The 23,821-nt window shown below is 41.0% G+C and overlaps 1 protein-coding gene across 3 annotated transcripts; it reads right to left on the bottom strand.

Annotated features, from left to right (window-relative positions):
- On the bottom strand, positions 1-23,500 carry EIF4H (eukaryotic translation initiation factor 4H). 3 transcript variants are annotated; one of them, XM_036308431.1, is made up of 7 exons: positions 23,344-23,500; positions 9,365-9,552; positions 7,022-7,086; positions 6,837-6,933; positions 6,483-6,542; positions 2,380-2,517; positions 1-2,124 (listed from the first exon to the last, which is right to left on the bottom strand). In XM_036308431.1, exons 1-7 carry the CDS (start codon positions 23,400-23,402, stop codon positions 1,985-1,987), a joined length of 747 nt encoding a protein of 248 aa, XP_036164324.1. In that variant the 5' UTR covers positions 23,403-23,500; the 3' UTR covers positions 1-1,984. The 3 variants fall into 3 exon arrangements, with proteins under 3 accessions (XP_036164324.1, XP_036164325.1, XP_036164327.1); XM_036308434.1 differs by having other exon boundaries at positions 1,982-2,124; positions 2,365-2,517; XM_036308432.1 differs by lacking the exon at positions 6,483-6,542.
- Positions 23,501-23,821: the final 321 nt, after the last annotated feature.

Raw genomic sequence — 23,821 nt, 5'->3', positions numbered from 1 at the left:
TTAAATATTACGTAAGGTTTTCTTTTATTTAAAAGATCATTCACAAAATACCATATCCATAGATTTACTTTCTGTCATATAGTTGAATGTGTTAAGTGTTTGGAATTCCATTCTTACATTTAAAAGTCAACTGGATTGCCCAGAAGTGTAGATGAATTTGTTTTGTTCTTAATCTTTTCCACATTGAAGATATAAGTAGGTCATCTGAAAGCATCAGGTTTGGTTACAACCACATAATGCATGTCTTTCTTAAGTTAAGTATTGGTGTTACACAAATGGTTCTTATTTCAGAAGCAAAGATGACAGGTGGAAGGAAAGAAGGGAGAGTTCTGTAAACGGCTGAGACCTTGTAACAAAGACAGAGTAGACACCAAGGACGCCAGCGAGGGACCACCTACTATCTGAGCACACTGCGCTGGGGAGGCCAGGACTCCCCTCAGCCCTCCAGCACGCTGGCGAGGGCCTTTTTTCTCTACCGCTCTAGCTGCTGGCTGACCCTGAATTTCTCCCAATAAAACGAGTGGGACTCAGGTGCTGATGAATTTGATTTGTCCACACATGGGTGTTCAAGCTCAAAAGCTATTGCCTAGACCCCTAGTCCTGGGTAAATGCTGAACACTGTATGTGGGAACAATGAACTTTGTCCCAAAGATGAGACCTAGTAACTTACAGCCACCTACCAATTATTTTAAGGTTCTTGATAGCTATATATAGTAAAATTCTCAATTCATCAAGTGAAACAGAGTAAAGTGCCAGATTCTAGGCCCATTTTAATTTTCATTATAAAAGTAAAGGATGGTGGGAAGCACAGTATCTCATTGTTAAACTAGGAAACAGATAAATGCAAGGGAGAGATGCAGAATACACAGATAACAGGGATTTGGAAAAAGCAATGTTCACACTATAAAGTGAGCCCAGCACAGCTCTACCACCCCCTCCCACCCCTACCCTTTAGTCCCCCAAAGCACCTGTGCCCAGTAGAAAGGAAACCAGCAGCAGGCAGTTCGGTACATTCAGCCAGACAGAGGAGCCTCTCGTACAGCTGGTGAAGGAGGGAACCAGTTTGGACAGTGTTGAAAAAGCAGTAAAACATGTGAACACAGTAGTGCATTCAACGGATCCTCTCGTGTAAACTCCCTACTAACATCTCACACTACCCTTTAGGTTTCACTGTTCAAAATTGGAACCTATTCAAATAATCCATCTGGGGAGGGGGCCATAGAGACAGGACTACCTATAAACAGGATGGGAGGAAATCTGCAAGAATCAATAGACATTTTATCCTTGTTTTGAAAACAAGGCGTTTCAAAATCTGTATGTTGATCAAAGCTGAATAATAACAAGATGCTATCCAATTTGTGACTTCTTTTCTGTTACTTATTTATTTTCATTTTGTGTATGTGTATGTGTATGTGTATGTGTATGTGTATGTGTATGTGTATGTGTATGTGTATGTGTATGTGTATGTGTATGTGTATGTGTATGTGAAAGCCACAGAAATACAGAACTCAACATGCAGGTCGGAAGAGAAGCACTAAAAAAAAAAAAAAAAAAATCAAAGGAAGTGACTGGAGTCTGGCCAGTGTTTAAAGTAAAAAGAGAAAGCGAAGGAGAAAAATGAAGCAGCACCTCAATTCGAAGAGCTCCCCACATGGTGGCTGCCTTTTGTCCCTTTAGAGAAACTCATGTGCTGGAAGGAAACAAGGAACAAGAAGGAAAAAGGACAGAAGGAAATGGGGAAAGGAGTGGCAGAAAAGAAAAAAAAAAGCACGAAACAGGCACTAGATACAGCAAAGCCAAGAATGTACTAAAAACCACTTGTTAACTGCTGACATGCACTCACAAGCTCTGTGTTTCCTTTGTAAGAAAGGAGGACAAAGGTCAGGCGCAGGAATGGTAACTGCAGGACTGCCGGTCCAGGGGGCTGCCAGGCTTCGGTCTTGCTCTAACTGCCCCCAAACCCCATTCCCTCCCAACCGCCAGCTCATTCTTGCTCCTTGTGAACAACTTCCTCTCTGGGCCGGGCTCCCCCGAAGATAGCAGAGTTGGGATTGGCTACTTGGTTGAGGGGTGTTGCAACTGTTCGAGGTTTAAGCTGGAGCCGTGGTCTCTGTGCTCTTTCCTCTGGGAGGGAAAAACAAAGTTTATAAAGAATGGATCCCATTCCCCATCGGGTTAAATGACCTCTACATCCCAGCCCAATTTCTAAAAATTAACAGCCTTGAAGAACTATTCCATTCCCAGATACACAATAAAGATAAACTTACTATTTAAGACCAAGGGTGGGTCTACAGCCACTGCATGGCTTAAGAAGGCAAATGTCTATGAGGTACAAAATATCATAAAAAGGTACCCTCCACTTACAAGTTGTCGCCATACCTTCTGTTGGTTCTCTGAAATCCATATTGGGCCCTCGGAGGGGAGGGCCATCTCTGAAACGACTCCCCATTGGGGGGCCTGTTCGCCGATCACCGGGGCGACTCCCGCCCCTGCCTCCTAAGAAGTCGTCCCTGAAGCCTGAGGAGAAAGACGACACTCATTACTTTTGAAACTACTGTTTCAAAGATGACTTCACAGGTTGAATAAATTGTTTCTGATTTTAAAATTGTAAGTTCTTTAGTTTGTCCAGCATCTGAAGTTTTTCCAAAGTATGATGCATTGAAAATGAGTCCAAATGTGAAACTGTTTGATAATTTCAATGCAAACAGACTTTTTAAATAAAAAAGAATCTTGGGAGAGAAAAATAAAATAAGCTGTTTAAATTCTTAGCCTGCAGGAAAAGTGGAAAACACCATATGAGACTATATTCTAATATGACTTAAAACAATATGAAAATCCTCAAGGCACATTTTATTCTGTTTTCTACTATAAATCTATACAGTTATTAAAAAGATAAGCCTGAAATTTAGAAGTGACAATTTAGAATGCAAAATAACAAGGAAAAATAAAAAGACAAAGACAAAACAAAAATACGAAGTCACCTCTGGGTGACACTCCCCATTTTCCTGTTCCTGCTGCGTTTCAGGGTGGATCATTCTAAAAGCAAAGCACCTGTGTGGTAAACAAAGCGGTTATCCGAGTCAGGCCCACTCCCTAGGGGGGCAATGCTGAAGCGCAGAGCACCTCACACCCAACCTGTACCTCACCTCCTCTGCTGTACTTGCAAAGGGGCTTCCCTCATTCATTTGTGTATCTGCTAAAACAATTACCAACGTAAGTAAAATGCATCTCAGTTACAAATGTTAAGAGTCAGTTACAATTCTCATCAGTGTGTAGAAGAAACAGTATTTTCTCAATGGACTTTAAGGTTTTATTTAGTTTTGTATTTAAGTAAAAGTCCTTCAGTTATTGGAGTTTAATTAAACTTTTAAGAGTATGGCCCATTGAAATGAGTTAATTTCCAGTAGAAATATAGCTAATAAGATTGTAATTGAACAAATGTGCTTGCCCCCTTTGTTTAAGCTCCCAAAGGTGACTACTTTTACTCACTCTAAGGATGGTGCCATTGCTCAAAGCTTTATAGGAATGCATTGCTGAGAAGAATCCTGAGCCTGACACATTCTTCTACATTCTTGATCCCCATTTTAACAGATTTTGTATTTGCAAATTCATCTACTTGCTAAATTTACCTGTAACCTCCAAATCAATACTTGCGGTGTTTTTGCTGCCATTCAGACATGCAAACAGCAGTGAAAGATTTTAGTCACCTGACTGGAGTGTTCTCAGTTGAGGTGGAACAAGATAACTCTGCCTTGTTTCAGCTCATACTGTAAAGAGATTCTTTTCACGACCTATTAATGCAGGTTTTTTTGCTCTTGTGTTTTTTGTTGGTAATTTTTGTTTAAAATGGCCCCCAAATAGTGCTGAAGAGCTGTCTAGTGTTTCTAAGCATAAGAAGGCTGTGATGTGTCTTAGGGAGAAAATACATGCTAGATAAGCTTCATTCAGGGAGTTATAGTGCTGCTGGCAAGTTCAATATTAATGAATCAACAATATATAGAAAATAAAGTGTCTTTAAATAGAAACACACATAAAGCAAGTTTATGCCTACAGCTGCTGACAAAATGCTATGATCAGAGGCTCAAAGGATCCTGACCTTGTTATTTCCCCTAGAAGAAGATCAGTATTTGTTAATTAGGTACTCTCGTTGATTCTATAGAACCTAACTACTGCATATATGGAGATCAACTCTATCTGTAATGGTGGTACTTTTCTTGTTCTTTAAGGTGGCAAGGACTTTGGAAATAGATCAAGTTATTTAAAACCCAGTTCAGAAACTAAGTTGAACAATACCCATTTTAACAAAGCAAGCAATAAAAACAATTCTAAAAACGATTTAGACCAAATCAGAGCACTGTTTCGGGGGAAAACACGTTGGGATGCACATAGTAAATAAATATTCTTTAGTCTTTTACCTGACACTCTCTCCAAACTAATCTAAACTGTGAAGTGTCCCTTTCCATGTGAGTATGAAAGTAAAGTTACTTTCCCTTTAATAATAAGGGCAAATGATTTTTGCTGCCAGTGTTTAGTAAAACATATCAACTCACACCCACACTGATGAGACAGGTAAACACAACTGCTACTTTGTCCAGGTGGATGCGACAAAGTATAGGAGAAAAAAACCAGTGTACATTATCAGTGACAGCTTCACTGCAGAATATCTTATGATACGAGCATTGGAAAGATTACGAGAAAAGCAAGGCTGACATTAACAAATACCGTTTAATCAATTTGATGAGATTTCCAGGAGGCACACTATGCATGAGAATCTTCTGAGTTTCCTTTACAAAGCTTAGTTTAACACACTGGCTATTTCTGGTAGTGGGACACTTTAATTTTTATTTGACACAAATTTTTTTAGCAGCACATAGCATTAAAAAACAGCATTCTTTTAAAGAATAACATAGATCTACTTTCATAAATAATGTATGTAGCCATTACGCTACCACGTGGCACTTCACCGAAACACTGTTTACACTGAAACTGGTGAGCGGCAAGGTAGTTTCTCTGGCTATGTTCACTATACTGTATGTCTCTGCTTCTGAGTTAAAGCCCAAGCTAAGTCAACAGTAGAAAGGCACTGATCGGTTAACTTTCACAGGTCCAGAGCTATGAGCTCCCTGTGCTCTTTCCATAGTACCAGGAATGCACAACTGGCAGGTCAGAGACCACCACTCACTGAGCTTAACTAACTAACTGCTGCACCTGGATTGGCTTTAAGACTTTAAACATTTGTTGCATGTTTCAATCAGAGACTAGCTTATACATAAAATTACAGGTTTACTGGATTATACTGTACTTTTATGAATAAGCTCATTTCTAATTGGCTATAGGACTTTAAAAAAATAGATTATTCAACAGATATAGTCACCTGTTTAGCTAAAGCAGTACTGGAAATAAATCTGAAAACTTTTTAGACTCACAGGACACCTTGCACCACTTTCCCCATACTTACCCATTACTTTATATTGAGTTTTGTTTTGACTGGGGTGGGGGGTGATAGCTGGGTGGGTGGGGCTGTTGATGTTCTCATATATTGTAAGAGTACAGAAATAATCTCAAGTTTATAGGAAAGAAAACAGTTATTTTTAATTTTCTACTTTTCTGTTACAGTTGACATTTTTACTACACGTATGAATTACTTAAAAAAATAAAAAATAAAGGTAACGAGATGAAGAAATGTTTAAGAGATCTTTCAAAGCAGAAGCCTGGCATGCAAAAAGGCCTCTTGAGCTGAGGCTAGGAGGCACCTATTGGCCTGCCTTGGTAAATTAAGAAAAAGAATAGTAGGCCCTGGTCAGGTAGCTCAGATGGTTAGAGCAACGTCCCAATACTCCAAGATTGTGGATTCGATCTCCAGCCAGGGCACATACAAGAATCAACCAATGACTGAATAAAATAAATGGAATAACAAATTGATGTTTTTCTCTCCCCTCTCCTCTCGCACTCTAAAGAAAAGAAGAATAGGAATGGTAAAGTAGATCATGCCCACCATCAAGCCATGAGTTCTGCACCCCTCAAGAAAAAGGTCACAAGGACTCTTTTACCATCTTAGGGGGGGGCCACCAGGAATCAGTTAAAAGGCTTTCCGTAAGTTTCTAGAACCTCCATACTATATTTCTAGAAGTAACAAACAGTATTCTATTTGTGTGGTACACACAAACAAGAGTCACCAAGTAGTTTCCTCAGGCGAGGCGCTGAGAAAGACTACTTACTGCACGAGACAAAGGCACTGAGAGAATGAACAGCTGGCTAAGGAAAGGTAACAAACAAAGCAGGGTGGATCAGTCTAATAGGTCCTACCCCAAATATTTAGGTTCTAATAGAGGCTTATTGCATGCCTGGGTACCTTTTGGGAAAGTTTCATTTGTCAAAGGCACTAAAGAAGTAGTCCGGCCAGGCCGGCCACTCACAAGAAATGTACAACAGCAGCAAGGCTATTGAAAAAGGTTAAGTGGTGATACTTTAAATACTGATACCGGAATTGAAGTCATCCCGGGACTCCCATGCACCTCTAGATTCTCGAGGGCCACCCATTCCTGAGGATACACAAAAAAGATAAAGTTGAGGTCGGATCATTACCTTGCTGCACACACATGGAAAAATCACTGGGACGATGTACAACTCGTGATGGGAAGTTCAACAAAATTAAAGAGTTTTTGCTGCCAACAGGAAAAACCACCCCAGGCTTGCAGAAGCATCATTTATTCTAAGATTTTATGTTTATAAAAGCTCACATAAATCTATCTGACCTACAAGACAGAGTTCTACTAGTAACCTTCCAGAGTTGTAACCAGTAAGTTGTTATGTTCAGTTTTAGAAGAACCAATCACCTCTGTCATCTGGTCCACCTTTCCTGAATCCAAAGCCACCTTTATCTTGTTTTCTGCCTTCTGCAATGTCCACACGAAGTGACCGATCACCCAACAGCTAATTATAAGGGGAAAACAGTGTAAGTATTAGCAAGAAAAAAACTCAACTACTAGCAACACGACAGAGAAAACCTGAACATACTTACTGCGCCATCGTATGTCAAGGCTTCCTTAAGGGAATCCACCTCGTCAAATTCTACATAGCAGAATCCTGTAAGAGAGAAAAAACTTCATTTTCTCAAGAAATTATGGGTTAAAATTATTATGGGTTAAAACTACAACTTGCCCACATCAGAATTACCACTTTGTTGCATTTATATGACTGCAGACTAGTAGAGCCTGAATGAACATTTTTACTTTTCAATAAATAGAGCTTGCCCACCAGCATGGACCAGTGGTTGAGCACTGACCTATGAACCAGGATGTCATGGTTCGATTCCCAGTAAGGGCATATGCCCAGGGTAATGGGCTTGATCCCCAATGCAGGAGGCAGCTGATCAATGATTCTCGCATCATTGATGTTTCTATCTCTCCCTCCCTCTCCTTTCCTCTCTCAAGTCAATAAAAATATATTTAAATAAATAGAACTTGACTGTTATTCTTCCCTCTGTTATATTTTTTAGAAAGTACTAATCAAACAGGTACTAAAATAACAGCTGTGTTTTTATAAAGCTCTCATATGTTTTAACCATAATATTAAAACCTTTCTTGGATCACAGCAGAGTTGTTGGGTCTGACTTCTGAATGACTTTGATATACCGTGATTGGGGTTTTAAGACAGATTTCAAAGTCGATACTGATATGCTCTGAAGGAGAGGCTGAAGGTGCCTACTACTTATTTGGTATAAAACCTCTGATAAGCCTTTCTTTTTATGTGCAGCACTCTTGTCCACGTTCTTTCCTTGCACCCGGGGACTACATCTGGGCTAAGTCCTTTCCCTGCTGTAATATGCTCACACTGTACCCTGCACACCCCCACTCCTGCCAGAGTATCCTGATCTTGTGTGATGATTACACTTTACCTTCAAAGCCCACTAGACTGCAAGTGCTTTGAAGGCCTGGGTCCAAATGATTCCGGTTCTCCATTTGCTCAGTAAGTACTTACACTGAGAATGTACTGCTTGGCTGGAAAGTATCCTCTGCCCTCCCACCTCCTTCCCTAAGTAGATTCAATGTTTAGAGAAATTGAGAAAACCACTCCAAAGTTCAAAGAGGCAACCCCAGCCCAGTCACACACCTCACACCCTAGAGCTGCTGAAATGGAAGGTGATTCGCTATGAGATCGTCTAAAACCTGCTGCTGCTGCTGCTGACTCATCCCAAAGGTTGGCTTCAGCTACACATTTTTTTAAAAATATATTTTATTGATTTTTTACAGCGAGGGAGAAGGATAGAGAGTTAGAAACATCGATGAGAGAGAAACATCGATCAGCTGCCTCCTGCACACTCCCTACTGGGTATGTGCCTGCAACCAAGGTACATGCCCTTGACCGGAATCAAACCTGGGACCTTTCAGTCCGCAGGCCGACGCTCTATCCACTGAGCCAAACCGGTTAGGGCTTCACCTACACATTTTTATCTTAACTTCGAATTCCTAAATGCTTTTTAGCAAGCTAACTAGGTGGGACTTACAGAAGTTTAATTTGTTTTCGGTGTTTAATCACTCGGTAACAAAGCTTTAGGTTCTAAAGTCAAAAAGCTTTCAAAAAGGTAAAAAAATACCACTACATACAGAACCACTCCGATGAGCAACACCTCTGCTTCTTGTACAGCTCCCCACTGTAAGTCACCACAGTGACTCTACTTTTCATGGACACACTTCTGGATAAATAATGTAAACCAAATGCCCTTATGCCTTGCACCAGGCACTTAACTACTGGGCACATTTCCCTTCAGGCAACCTTGAAAGCTAGATGATGATGTCATTTGATTCTTCATTCTTACTCCTCTGCTCAATTGCCCTTAAGATACTAATCTATAGACACTTAACTCCATCTGAAATTTGACTCAACCTTCTCCCAAACACATACTCTGAAGTTACAAATGTACAGTGATAGTAACACTTATTAGGTTATCTTTTGGAATTTATAATAAATAACTGAATTATAGGAAAACTACCAAGAAAAATGCACAAGTTGGCTAAGGTGAAATACACCTGAAAAATCCTCAGATGTTTTTGTTCACTTCTTTCCATTAACTTCTTTAGTGTCAGATAAGATTGCTATATAGGTCAGGCAAAGAAATAGCAGGTTTACTTGGATATATGCCACATATTTCTACAAACTAGACGATGTATAAAACATTTCTCCCCAAGTTGAACTGAAGGCCTATGAGCCAAAGTGCTATGTTTATTGCAGTTACTTGGACCAAGCAAACATTTAAATCACTTTCATAATTAGAACCCTGTGGTTCACTAAAACATCTGGTTCAGGCGCCCCCCCTCCCTCGCCCCCTTACAATAATGGAAAATAAGAATTTCCCCAAACTCACCTTTGAATTTGTCTGTGTCTTTGTCTCTGACTAGTCGTACGCTCCTTATGCTGAGATCCTTAAAGATAGCATCTATGTCGCCTTGAACCGTATTAAAAGGTAGATTTCCGACATATGCTGTGTAGGGGGGCTCTGTGGGCAGCTCCTTCTGGGTGCGGGAACCATGGCCACCAGCAGTGCCGCGAGACCTAGGAGGGGAAACAGACAGCATTCAAGTCTGCCCATGTTTTCCTGTCCCAGATCAGGAAAAATAAAATGCTGTCCAGTCAGCTACACATTCCACTCTAATGTACAATTACACCACCTGGAAATTATAGGAGTATTCCTAATATTATTTATTAAAAAAGTGCCTGTTTTTTTAGTGACAGAAATGTCCTCAGAATCTATGTAAACATACATTTCTCTGGAAAAATCAAATCCAAATAGAACATATGCTCCTATGGTTCTTTCATATTCACTTAGAATCAGCATTTGCAAAATGTTTATCTCCTAAAACAAATCAAATGCCCTCCCTCACACCCAATAATAAATACATACTAAAAGCAGACTGTCCCGAGTCACTGTGTTGTACTGAAGCTGCTGAAGTTTAATGCATTTACAATATAATTCTTGCTACTGTCTAGTTTTGAATAACATTCTAATAAAAATTTTAGATTTTGTGCAGTAAAATCTATGTACATATACTCTCCACTTCCCATGAATTACTTCACTGGATCCTCAAATGTGTGGTGCATATTATTTATCCATTTAAACCTCAATGTCATTTCCTCAGATATAACCAGAGTGGCTTACTTGTCCTTGGTTACAGAGCTAAGAAGTGGCAAAGGCTGGACCTTGATTGTGTCTCATCATTGGCAATTTGCAGAGTATAAGTTTAAATCTCAGCTCTGCTGCTTACTAGCCATATGATCTAAGCTCAAATTCTCTAAGCATTTATTTATTTGTAAAATTGGGTTAATACTAATAAAGACCTTGAGTTATTGAAAAAATAACAAATATAAGGTGCTTAAAATTAAAACCCTGCCTAACGCACAGTATATATGTATAGAGTAACAAGTACCATTATCACCACCACCTACAACCTGAGGTTAATGTTTTGCAGATAACATAAAAATAAGTGGGGTCATTATACATTTGTCCAAACCCATAGAATGTACAACACTAAAAGTGAACCCTAATGTAACTGGACTTTGGGTGATAATGACATGATGAATGTAGATAATGATGCTATGAATGTAGAAGTTGCTATGATTGTAACAAATGTACTACTATCCTGCAAACGGGGGGGGGGGGGGGGGAGGAGCTGTGCATGTGCAAGGGCAGGGTTTATATAGGAACTGTGTAATTTCTGTTCAATCTTGCTTGCCGTGAACCCAAAATTGCTCTTTTTTTAAAAAAATATATTTTATTGATTTTTTACAGAGAGGAAGGGAGATAGAGAGTTAGAAACATCGATGAGAGAGAAACATCAATCAGCTGCCTCCTGCACATCTCCTACTGGGGATGTGCCCGCAACCCAGGTACATGCCCTTGACCGGAATCGAACCTGGGACCTTTCAGTCCGCAAGCCGACGCTCTATCCACTGAGCCAAACTGGTTTCGGCCCAAAATTGCTCTTAAAAGTAGTCTATTAAAATGGAAGAATGAATGAATGAACGGGAAGGGGAACTATTCTTTATATCAATAAGAATGCCAGCTAATAAATATAAAAGGAATCACATAATTAGAAAATCACTACTCTGCAATGTAGTTAGTAGTAACGGATTCAGGCCAGGCTCATCAATGGATGCCTAAACCACTGATAAACTGGTTTTTGGGGAACAAGATATTCACATGATCTCAAATTATCACCCTATAGATCATTAATCTCAAGGGGGGAAAAGTTTCTTCTCAAATGGAAAAATCTGGCAGTCACCACCTTAACCAGGTAATTGAACTTAGTATCCTATATAAGAAAGGTCCTATATAATAAAAGGGTAATATGCAAATGAACCAACTCGCAGAAGGACCGGTTGCTATGATGGGCACTGACCACCAGGAGGCAGGTGCTCAGGAGCTGCCCCCTGGTGGTCAGTGTGCTCCCACAGGGGGAGCGCTGCTCAGCCATAAGTCCTGAGCTAGGCTCATGGTGGCTCCTTCTGGCTGCAGGAACCATGAGTGGCGGGAGCCTCTCCTGCCTCCACAGCAGTGCTAAGGAGCAGTGAGCAGAGCAGTAAGGAGCGAGGGCTCCTAGACTGCAAGAGGGATGTCTAACTGCAGACATCCCCTCTGAGGGGTCCCAGACTGGGAGAGGCGCAGGCCAGGCTGAGAGACACCTGCCCCCCGCCCCCGAGTGCATGAATTTTCATGCACAGGGCCTCTAGTCACTAATAATGAAACAAGCTTACATTGTATGCCTTCTATATTGGCGGGGGTTGTTCAAATATGTCAGTTAGGAAAGGTAAAAAATGGCAGGGGACTAATGAAATAAGACAACCAATGCTATGTGTGATCTTTGGTTCCTGAATGAATAGCTATAAAAGAAAAAGCAGCCCTAACCGGTTTGGCTCAGTGGATAGAGCGCGTCAGCCTGTGGACCGAAAGGTCCCAGGTTCGATTCTGGTCAAGGTCATGTACCTTGGTTGCGGGCACATCCCCAGTAGATGTGCAGGAGGCAACTAATCGATGCTTCTCTCTCATCGATGTTTCTAACTCTCTATCTCTCTCCCTTCCTCTCTGTAAAAAACCAATAAAATATATTTTTTAAAAAAGAAAAAAAGAAAAAGCAGATAGAGGAATCTGAATATGGCATGTATAGATACTATTGTATCAATGTTAAATTTCTTACTAGTGACAACTGCTACTGTAGTCAGTCAGTAGAATGCCCTTGTTCTCAAGAGACTTAAAGTATTCAGGGGTGAGGTGTTGAAATAGCCAACATTTACTTTCAAAGGGTTCAGCATAAAGGATATGTGTGCATGTATGTATGTACAGAGCAAATGTGAAACCTGTTAATCTATCAGAGTCCATTGTGTCGTTCTTTCAACTTTACTACAGTTTAAAACATTTTCAAAATAAAATGTTCGCAGAACACAGGAGAAAAAACTTAAAAAGGGAGGTATTATTTCTTTTAAAATAACTATTTAAAACAAACGAGTCTTCTCAACAACCAAAGATCTGCTCAAAGTCATCCTTTTTGCAGGGGAAATATGAATGTCAGTCCTGGAAAGCAACCTCATTTCCATATATTGCTAGAAGTATCATGGAAGAAATTCCACATCTTCCCTTGAAATAAACTCCAGGTAAATATTTGGCAATAAAGATCATACTTTAAAAATTTTATTTATTGATTGATTTTAGAGAGAGGGGAGGGAGGAAGGAGAGGCAGGGACAGAGGGAGGGAGGCAGAGAGACACCTATTTGTTGTTCCACTTATTTATGCATTGGTTGCTTCTTGTATGTGCCCTTACCGGGGATTGAACCCGCAACCTTGACATATGGGGACGACGCTCTAACCAAGTGGGCTACCTGGCAGGGTTAAATATCATTCTTCAGGACATTTTTTCTTAAAAGAACCAAGCCATGACATATCTTAGATGACTAAACATTTTAAGTTTAATAACAAGTCAGAATTCTGCTACTTCCCAACAGGAATTATTAAGTACTATAGACCTGGTGCACTCGGGGTGTGTGTGTGTGTGTGTGTGTGTGTGTGTGTGTGTATGGGGGTGTGTTCCCTCAGCCCGGCCTGCACCCTCTCACAGCCCAGGAGCCCTCGGGGGATGTCCGACTGCCATGGAAGTGGAAGATGCTCCCGCCACCGCTACTGCACTTACCAGCCGTGAGCCTGGCTCAGGGCTTCTGGCTGAGCAACGCTCCCCCTGTGGGAGCGCACTGACCACCAGGGGGCAGCTCCTGCATTGAATGTCTGCCCCATGGTGGTCAGTGCACGTCATAGCGACCAGTTGTTCCACTGTTTGGTCAATTTGCGTATTAGCCTTTTATTATATAGGGTTATTTTGAATTTTGTCCTAAGAACACCAGAAAAAATAGTTTTATTAAGTGAATTGCATCCCATTCCCCCTCTCCAAAGGCTAGCAAATGTTACTTACTTTGCATTTTTAACACTGCTGATAGTGTACAACACAACTGTTATTATCTCAATAACCATAAAACCTAAATTACTTCCAATAGGATACTCTTTAGAACTGGATACTGAATACATAAGATACAGTATAAACATACAGAAAAATGTCAAAATGGAGTATGAAAAATAAACACTTTAAATTCATTTATGCAACATTTATTAAATATCTGATGGAAAACAGTCCCTCGCCTTCAATCAGCTCACAACTGAGTAGCACCTATAAAACACAAATAACTATATTTGCATATGTGAGTGTTTTTGTGTTTTGTGTGTGTGTGTGTGTGTGTGTGTGTGTGTGTGTATGTATGTATATGGTAAATTCTCACTTATCGTTGATAGATTCTGTGACTTTAAGCAAAATAACATATAACAAAGTACCAGTTGTATAGCTCAGTTGGTTAGAGCATCATCCCCATATACCAAGGTTGTTGGTTTGATCAGTCAGGGCACATACAAGCAGCAACCAATGAATACATAAACAAGTGGAACAACAAATTAGTGTTTCTCTCTCTCTCTCTCTCTCTCTCTCTCTATATATATATATATATAAATAAAGAAAAATAAATGTTAAAAATATATACAATAAAAACAATTTTGGCATAAACTAATTAATTAATATAAACCAAGAGTTTAAGTTCCCACAGCATCACACCAATGTTATTAAGATACCGCATTGAACGAAATGTTATTTGAGGACCTGCAGTATATGTAAAAAAAGAAAAAAGCTACAATCATTTTTATTTAAATATAAGGTGAAGGGGAGCATATAGAAATGGTAAATTCCATGTGTATGTTTAATAAATCAGAAAAATGGAGGGAGGGAGGCTTGCTAAAAGGGCATATTAAATATTTACATGAGAACTTATGGAGTGTGCTCCATGTAGAACTGAAAAGATAGGGTCAGATGATCTCAGATTGAATAGGGAGCCAGAAGAGCTTTAGGACTGCTGCTGCCTAGATGAATGAGAATAAGATGATGGGGACACTAATAAGAATGTAGTAGGATAAGAAGCCAGCTTTGGGAAGACAGAAGAACCCCATTTTAGGGAAGCAGTATTTTAAGAGCTAGAGATGTGGAAACAGGTAAACTAACCCAAGTCCAACAACTTGCTCATTTCACCCTAACCTCACAAAACCACCAGTGATTTAAGTACTCTAGACCAGCGGTTCTCAACCTGTGGGTCGCGACCCTTTGGGGGTCGAACGACCCTTTCACAGGGGTCGCCTAAGACCATCGGAAAACACATATATAATTACATGTTGCTTTTGTGATTAATCACTATGCTTTCATTATGTTCAATTTGTTAATAATAAAATTGGGGGTCACTACAACATGAGGAACTGTATTAAAGGGTCGTGGCATTAGGAAAGTTGAGAACCACTGCTCTAGACCAAGCATGTCAAACTCAAAGGCTAACAGGGGCCAAATAAACAAGGCATGCAGTCCACGGGCCGTGAGTTTGACATGCTTGCTCTAGACCAGTGAGTTTCCACCAATGTGCAGCAAGAGGCACACTGGTGTGCTTCAAGAATATTTAAAACATGCAATACTTGACTACTTATTTAGGGGCACTGACCTCCTTTCCCTTAGATTGTCCAATAAAAAAAAAAACAGCCAATGCAACAATAGCTGTCCAGGATGAATAAATCAAAATTATACCTATTTATGGGGTCAGATCGTCAAAAAATCTATTTTTCTGGTGTGCTGCAGAATTTTAGTAACTAGTTTATGTATGCCATGAGATGAAAAGGGTGAAAATCGCTGCTCTAGACACTTTCTTAAGAATTACTGAAGCAGTCCTAAATACTACCCTATCTGATGTAGTCAGTTCTACAGGATTTCAGTTTTTCTTAGCTTTTCATCAAGCAGTTAGTTCCCTGAAGACACGACAGGGCAGTGGGATTGGGGCCATTTAGGTAGGCTTCAATTTATCCACTCTAACATTATGAAGCGTCTACAGTGTGCCAGGAACTTGAGAGACAATCCCAGAGAGTGCATATGCACATAATATACATTCTGCTATCAACCAAATAAAAAAAAATCAAATGTCAGAAATATTCTTTGAGCTAAAGTTCCCATGAGATACTTTTGACACTAATTTAAAGTTGGAGGGACTATTAACTAAACAAATAAGCTGGGTTAGATAAAAGCACTTTCTCCAACAGGTTAAAAATAAGAGAAGACTCATTTGAGACCTTAGTTCAGGGGTCCTCAAACTACGGCCCGAAGGCCACATGCAGATACAAATATTGTATTTGTTCCCGTTTTGTTTTTTTACTTCAAAATAAGATATGTGCAGTGTGCATAAGAATGTGTTCATAGTTTTTTTTTTTTTAACTATAGTCCGGCCCTCCAACGGTCTGAGGGACAGTGAACTGGCCCCCTGTTTAAAAAGTTTGAGGACCCCTGCCTTAGTTAGTTTGGTATAGTACCTCTTCCAAATAACTTCTTTACTCCAGTTTCCTTGTTATATTTCAAAGCTGTATTTTATAGCGAAACTTAAAATTGACCATAAAAATACTTCATAAATACTGATTGCTTTATAAAAGTTTAATAACAATTCTAAAGTGTTACAGGAAGACAACCCTCTCGAGGCTACACTGTTCATGCAGAAGCAGGTGGACTAGCAGCAGTGGATATAAAACAGGAAACAGATGATACAGGTGGCAGCCCGGGCAGACTCCTCCTCCCCATTCCGATTAGAAGGTCTGTGCTGCAAACTCCAGGCCATACCATCCCACCACTGAGCAATGATCTTTCCTGCTCATTACCACTTCTTACTGTCCCTTGGGGACAGTTCATTGATTTTTAAAACAATATATGAGTTTTTAAGGTAATAAATGACATCCTCAGTATTAGGAAATCTGACTTTCAACTCCAAGTATGATCAAAATCCTCTGCAGACAAATCATTTTTCTTCACTCAGATCAACTGAATATCTGAATGTCCACGAAGTATATGGTATAGTGGGAACAAACCTAAGATTCAGTTTCTGTTCTCAAGGGAGCTGACAACTCAACTGAAGGAGAATTAGCAAGGGTAAGTCCTATTCCAAACAAAGGACTGCAGAAAATTCAGGAGATAGCAATGAGGGCAGTCTCTGCAGAATGAATCAACAGGAAGTTGGACTCTACTTTCCAGATAGTAAATAGGGAGAGCACTGAACTCTTAAGATGATAACGTGTTAAGCAAAGATATATAGGACTGAAAGGAGACTAAAGGGTGACCATAAGAAAAAAATAGAAAGATTATAAATCATTAGGGCTGGGATTAGATGCAATAAGTAGGTGAAAGAGAAAATTAAGTGTTCAAGACTTATTTCCAAAGTATAAAAGTTAATGAAAATGAAGGACACATGCTGTTATTTCTGGGAAAATATTTTTATGATTATTTCTAGGCCTATTAGAAACTATACACAATTTAAGCTCTGTTGCTGTTAATCTTAAAACTTTAAGACCAATGGCAAGATACCAAGAAGTATTAACCTCTCACTTTGGTATTTGGACCATTAGGTATTCTTCTATTACCTCTAGGTGATAACTGAGATTAATTTCATTAGGGCTGATGAACAACTCTGGTCTTTCAGTTGCCATTCAGAAACATTTATTAGTACATATAATTTGGCATGTGGCACTATGCTAGACCCTACATAAAAACACAGTAAGACTATCTTTATAAGAGTAAAATACAAGTAAGCAACAAAGACAGAACCCATTGAGCATGCTTAAAGGAAAAATAGTCAAAATGTGTAACCTAGTTTCCAGACAATAAAAAAAGTTAAGCTCTCAAAAGTCAAGCCCTTATTTCACTTACACCATCTATTATTAATATCTTACATTAAGTAAGACATACTAGTTATAATCACTGGTACATTGTTAACTAAAGTTCAGTTTATTAATATTTCCTTAGTGTTTACCTAGAGTCCTTTTTTCTGTTCCAGGAATCCACCTAAGATGCCACACTAATTTTAATTGTAGTGTTTTTGTTTTTTTTACGAACCCAACACAACTTGGATTAAGGCACTTTACTATTTCCAAGTAGATCTCCCTCTAATATATGCATTTCAAAACTAAATCCCTTCATCTTGATAACTGCTCATTTACTACAGGATGTGCATGGAAGCTTCTGCAGGAGATCTGTCCTATACACTGCTTTCATCTCCCAACTATACTACCTGGTACTTACCAAGGGGGGAAGCAATGAAGTCACAAGCCTAGCAACTACTTTAGCATCACAAATATATACTTCTTAAAAAAGAAATATAGCCCTAACCGGTTTGGCTCAGTGGATAGAGCGTCGGTCTGCAGACTGCGGACTGCAGGGTCCAGGTTCAATTCCGGTCAAGGGCATGTACCTTGGTTGTGGTATTCCTGTTAAGTTTTCCCTTTTTATCAGAGACCTACACTGATCTTCTCATTGGCCTTAGCATAAATCAAGGGGGCACTAAAATGTATTACTCATGCTTCACTTGTAGTATTTAAGGGGGGGGGGGAAGCTAGCTTCAGTAAAGAATGTCCTTGATAAAGCAGCAAAAATTATTAATTATATTAAATTGTGACCCACTTTTTAATATCTCATGTTACGAGATGGGGACAAAACACTTCTGCTACTTACAGAAGTACGATGGTTATCTCCAGGAAAAGCACTCATGTGAGTTACAAGCTGTACTAGCTATTTGTTTCATGAAACATCATTTTTACCCAAAAGAATTGACAAACTGGTTATGCAGACGGGTATCTGGCAGACATTTTCCTGAAAATGAAGTGAGTCTGTCACTTCAAGAACTGTAACAGTACCTGTTGCCAATGATAAAATGAAGGCTTTCAAGCAAAAAAACAGAACTTTAGAAAACTTGTACTCATCAACATAAGCTTGGCAGACTCCCAATACCTGAAATTTTCAGATGAAAATTGATGGTGATAGCAATAAACGTGATTTTTGAGACGGTATAAAAGAATGTGTCAACATTTGGAAGATCTGCATAATTCAGTCTACTGGCATTGCCTAAATGACCCTTGTGTATCATTTCATTCAAAATATAAGGCACATTCTCTCTGGCTGGTGTGGCTCAATTGATTGAGCCTCATCCCATGCACTGGAAGGCCACAGGTTCAATTCCCAGTCAGTATGTGTATGGGAAGGAACCGACAGATATTTCTCTCTCCTCCCTCCTTTCTCTGAAATCAATAAAAAAACATATACTTCTTAAAAAAGAAATATAGCCCTAACCGGTTTGGCTCAGTGGATAGAGCGTCGGTCTGCGGACTGAAGGGTCCAGGTTCGATTCCGGTCAAGGGCATGTACCTTGGTTGCGGACACATCCCCAGTAGGGAGATGTGCAGGAGGCAGCTGAATTGATGTTTCTCTCTCATCGATGTTTCTAACTCTCTATCCCTCTCCCTTCCTCTCTGTAAAAAATCAGTAAAATATATTTTAAAACAACAACAACAAAAAACATTCTGCTTTGGATGTTCTAATTTGGATGTCATAATTCAAGACTTCCCAGAATACTAAGGTTAATTTCAGACAGAAATATAAATGTGAAAAATATACTAAAAAAGTTTTTAGAAATCTCAGAGGCATTTATAGTAAACATTTCAAGCATAAATTCTGTAACAAACCAACAATTTCAAAGAACAAATTACTTAATACACACTTATAATACTCATTGTATCCTGGAGGAACAGATTTCTTACTTAGATTTAGATATATAGCCAGGTGAGTAAAAACTCACTCTAGTTAACTCAACAGAACTTTTCCCACTCTACTAACCTCAAGGAAAATATTTTAAGAATAAAAAAAAAATTATAAACCAATAGCTACTAATTATTAAGCATTTTTATGTAGTAGATATTGTGAGACAAACACACACACACACATCTCATTTAATACTCCCAAGAACCATACAGAGGAGTTTCTATCTTACATGTGGAGAAAATGAAGCTCAGAGAGGTAAGGGAATTTGTTCCAGGTCACACAGCTAACACATGGCTGAGCTTACATTCAAGCTCTGGTCTGCCTGATTATGAATCTAGGGCTTCTGCCTGAACTGTCTCCCAGATTCTTTTTGGTAAAACCAAGTATTTGTGGTAACACTTTTCACAGAGGATGATTTGGAATCAAGCACACTGGGAGACTGGGGAGTGGAGAGAAGGATGACAACAAACCCCAACAACTTACATTTGATATGTAAACAGAATTTTCCCCTCATTGATTTTTTTTAGAGAGACTGGAAGGGAGAAAGAAGGAGAAGGAGAGACGAAGTGGGGGTGGGGGTGAGAACCCCTGACTGGGAATCGGACCGAGACCCTTTGGTGCATGGGCTGACACTCCAACCACTCAGTAACACTGGCCAGGGCAGTAAACAGAATTTTAAAGTCAGCTTTTCAATACCTTTACAAGTCCTGGCATCAGAGGAAATAGCTACTATTTTTATACACTGCTTTCTTTTCAATTTTAAGTTAAAATATGCTTAGAAATTTAGAGATGCCAAGCTAAGCCTTACAAGACTCGATTGGTGGTTTTAGGTTAAACACTCAAAAGGCTTTTATTACAGTCAGAAATGTAAAATCAGTATTGCTCTCCACTTTATTGGCAACGGCAAATGAAAAACTGGAGCCTCAATGATAATTTAGCAAACTGGAAAAAAAAAAAATCCACACACAAAAACAAACAAACCCCAAAATACATTCAAGATCTGGTACAACCAACTCTCTGATAATTTGGGAAAAAATTTTTTTTCATCCTCGCCTGAGGATATTTTAACACTGATGTGAGAGAGAGAGAGATCTATTGGGTCAGGACGGGAATTGAACCTGCGACCTTTTGGTCGCAGGGCTAATGCTCTAATAACTGAGCAAACTGGCCAGGGTGATAATTTGGAATGTTTTGACTTGCTTTTTGAGCAACAATGTAGCCTCTGGTTCTCTTCTTGGCTGCTGGGGACATGCCTTTACAGGCTGGGAAAACAAAGCACTTGTTCAATACTGCTTACAAGTGCACTGGTTATTACATATGACTATAAAATAAACTTATGGGGAAGGTGTAATGATAAAAGCCAAGTTTTTAGATTGTGACTGTACATTTCAAACTTGTATTTTTTTCACCTGTGACCCAAGTGGTTTAGAGTTAGGGCATCTCATCTAGCTGACGTGTTTTAGACTAGAGCAGCGGTCACCAACCTTTCAGACCTCACAGACCACTGGTTGGCGACCACTGCCCCAAAGGTTTCCTTAAACCAGTGGTTGCCAACCTTTCAGATCTCATGGACCATCAGTGGTCCACAGACTACCGGACTAGAGGGAAGGTGATTTACAAAAGTACTAAGCAAAGCAATATAAGATTGGCTTTCTTTCCATCGATGGTATAATTTTATATAGTGCTTAAGAATTGTATTTGAACATAAGCAACAACACCAAAACATTTATTGGTGTGAACATAATTCAAATAACAATTGAAATTATCGTTAAAGAATATCTGATCAGCTAATTATCCTACCATCTTGCTAAATTTCAGAAATCCCAGTAACATAAAATTAAATCAATATTGATGAAATTAAAATAACATTTACTGGAAAAGAAAAGCTTTGGTACAGACCACAATACTACAGTCTGGTCTTCTGTGAAATTTCTGGACTCACTCCAGACATTATCTAAATGAACACACAATTCACCAGTAGGTTTTTAAGAATCTGAGCAATATTTCCTATGTACTTTTACATGAATATGAAGTCAAATGGAAAACTTCAAGCTCTTATGTAGAAGGTGCTTAACAGTAAAGGGACTTTTTAAAAAAATATATTTTATTGATTTTTTACAGAGAGGAAGGGAGAGGGATAGAGAGTTAGAAACATCCATGAGAGAGAAACATCGATCAACTGCCTCCTGGTTAGAAACATCCATGAGAGAGAAACATCGATCAGCTGCCTCCTGCACACTCCCTACTGGCTATGTGCCCACAACCAAGGTACATGCCCTTGACCGGAATCGAACCCAGGACCCTTGAGTCCGCAGGCCGACGCGCCATCCACTGAGCCAAACCAATTAGGGCTACAGGGACTTTTTATTAGGAAGCTTAGGTGATGTAGAGTGCTAGCTACTGTTCTCTCATACCAGTTTTTGGAGAACATCTGGGCAAATGGCTAACATTTTCATTTGTCTTTTGATATTTGAAATAGCATATTAAGAGAATTTTATTCCTTTTTTTTTTAAAATCCTTACCAGAGGATATTTCCCCCACTGATTCTTTTAGAGATAGTGGGAGGGAGTTGGGGCGAGAGAGAAACATCAATATGAAACATATTGAACCTGCAACCCAGGTCCATGCCCTTGACAGGGAATCTAACCAGAGAACCTGTGGTGCACCAGCCAACACTGACCACCGAACAGTACCGGCCAGGGCAAGAGAATTTTTCTTTTGTTCACTTTGCATTATTCAAGTCACTCCAACTGTCAAAACTGACAGCCACTAAAAGTCTAACTCAAACACCTCAAGTCACCAGAAGAGATGGCAAGTTTGTGAAAAGGTAGAATTAAAAAAAAAAAAAGTCCCCGGGGGCTCAGTATAATGTGACTTACTTCCAATGAAAACTCCTTGGATCTGCCTCATATTGAACTACTTACTCTGCTTAAGAGCAGTTTCCCTGGGTACTTCTAAATGAAAGTAATAATAATAATAATAATCCTAGGTATTAAATTTCTAGTACAAATCTGATGTCTAGAAACCTACCCCAAAGGCAACAATTTCACACGTCATCCAACATCTATTTCTTTTTTTATTAGCAAATAAAATATCCTTTGAAATAACAGGTGGCTCCACTTCCACGTTAGGGTGTAATGAATGGTACCGGGTCCTCTCCCAAACGCAAACAAGCCTGTTCGGAGGCATTCCCAAACCAAGGCAATAAGAGATCATTCTTCACCAAAACAAAGATACTCTGGGGACTGAAACCCGGGAGGCGGGACACCTCGGTAGGTACAATTGTGGTGTTATCCTGGGAAAGCAATCTTCCTGTGAAAGCACACAAAAGGCTAAGTGTGTCCTTGACAAACAGCAAGACGTGTATAGCCCACCTTCTAAATTCCGCATGAGGTAATTTGTATTAAAGTGAACGATTTTTTTTTCCTTTTGAACAAGGCGCCCCCGTTATATATAGTCTCTAGTTGGCCAGAATCAGAATGGGGCTAAAAGCGATTCCTCCTCTAGGTCAGAAGGAGAAACTAGGGAGAAATAAAAATTTCTGCCAGCAAGCACGTAGCAACTGTCAATAATAGGAAATGCTCTGATGTATCTGTTTTGGTTGGTCCCCCCTCTCCCGACGTGGATCGGGCCATTCCCCGGCTCCAGCGGCCACGGAAGGGGAAGGGGGTCGCTCCTCTCTCGGCCTCCCGACGTGGCCCAGGCGGCTGGCCTCCGGGCGAAGGGGGCCCGGGCGCCGGGGGCACAGGTCAACAACACGAGGGCCGCGGCGGGGCTGGAACCGAGCGGGGCGGGCTGCGGCCCCGATCCCGCGCTGCAGCAGAGCCCCCGCGCTGGCCCTGCTGTCCTGGGGGAGGGGGTTGGAAGCGGGAGCTCGTCTTCCCGGGCGCTCAGTGCCCCTATGGTTCGGCCTGGCGGCCGAGGAAGGGGGAAGACCACACGTCGCCACCGGCAGAGCCAGGGATCCGCCCTGCGAGCAAGACCCCGGTAGCCTAACCGCCCCCTCCCCGAGCGCGCCATTTCCAGGCCCCAGTCCTCCAGGCGCCTCTCCCCGGCCTCCGCCGGCCCGGCCCGGCCCCGATCTCTCGCCGCCCAGGAGTCCCCGACTCCGCCCGCCCCCCACGCCCGGCTGGGGTGCGCGCACGGCCGCCTCACCCTCTGCCGCCGCCGAAGCTGCTGTAGGCCCGATCGTCGTAGGTATCGAAGTCCGCCATTTGCCGTCTCCGCTCCGAAAGGAACCAGGGTGAACGAGGAAGGACCCCGCAATATAACTCCCCCCGCCCTGCCGCCGGGGCTGTCCGCAGCGCCGCCTGATCGCAAATCGCATGCACGCACGCACATGCGCGCGCACGTACGCCGCGCCGCGCCCGGCCTGGCGCGCTCTGCGGCCCACGTGTTGCGGGGCGGTGTGCGCCCGGCGTCCGGCCTCGGGCCCCGGCCCATTGTGTGCTAGTCCAGCGGCTGCACCTGCAGCCGCCTCCTGCCACCGCCCCGCCCCACCCGTGGCGCGAGGCCGGCCCGACCTCGGGAGTCTCCAGGGGCTCTGTCCGCGCGCCTAGACGGCCGCCCTCCCGGCTGGCCTTGCACCCTGTGCCCGGCCTGCAGTACTTTCTGCTTTCGCCTAGCTGTTCGT

Source organism: Myotis myotis, unplaced genomic scaffold (genome assembly GCF_014108235.1).
Source record: "Myotis myotis isolate mMyoMyo1 unplaced genomic scaffold, mMyoMyo1.p scaffold_m19_p_5, whole genome shotgun sequence".
Taxonomy (NCBI): Eukaryota; Metazoa; Chordata; class Mammalia; order Chiroptera; family Vespertilionidae; genus Myotis; species Myotis myotis.
This window is presented reverse-complemented; position numbering and strand designations above follow the sequence as displayed.

Coding starts and splice junctions, on each gene's coding strand:
- EIF4H (XM_036308431.1), bottom strand. CDS start 23,402: ATGGCGGACTTCGATACCTACGACGATCGGGCCTACAGCAGCTTCGGC. Junction 9,553..23,343: donor AGCTTCGGCGGCGGCAGAGG/GTGAGGCGGCCG, acceptor TTCCCCTCCTAG/GTCTCGCGGCACTGCTGGTG. Junction 6,934..7,021: donor CCTTGACATACGATGGCGCA/GTAAGTATGTTC, acceptor CCTTATAATTAG/CTGTTGGGTGATCGGTCACT.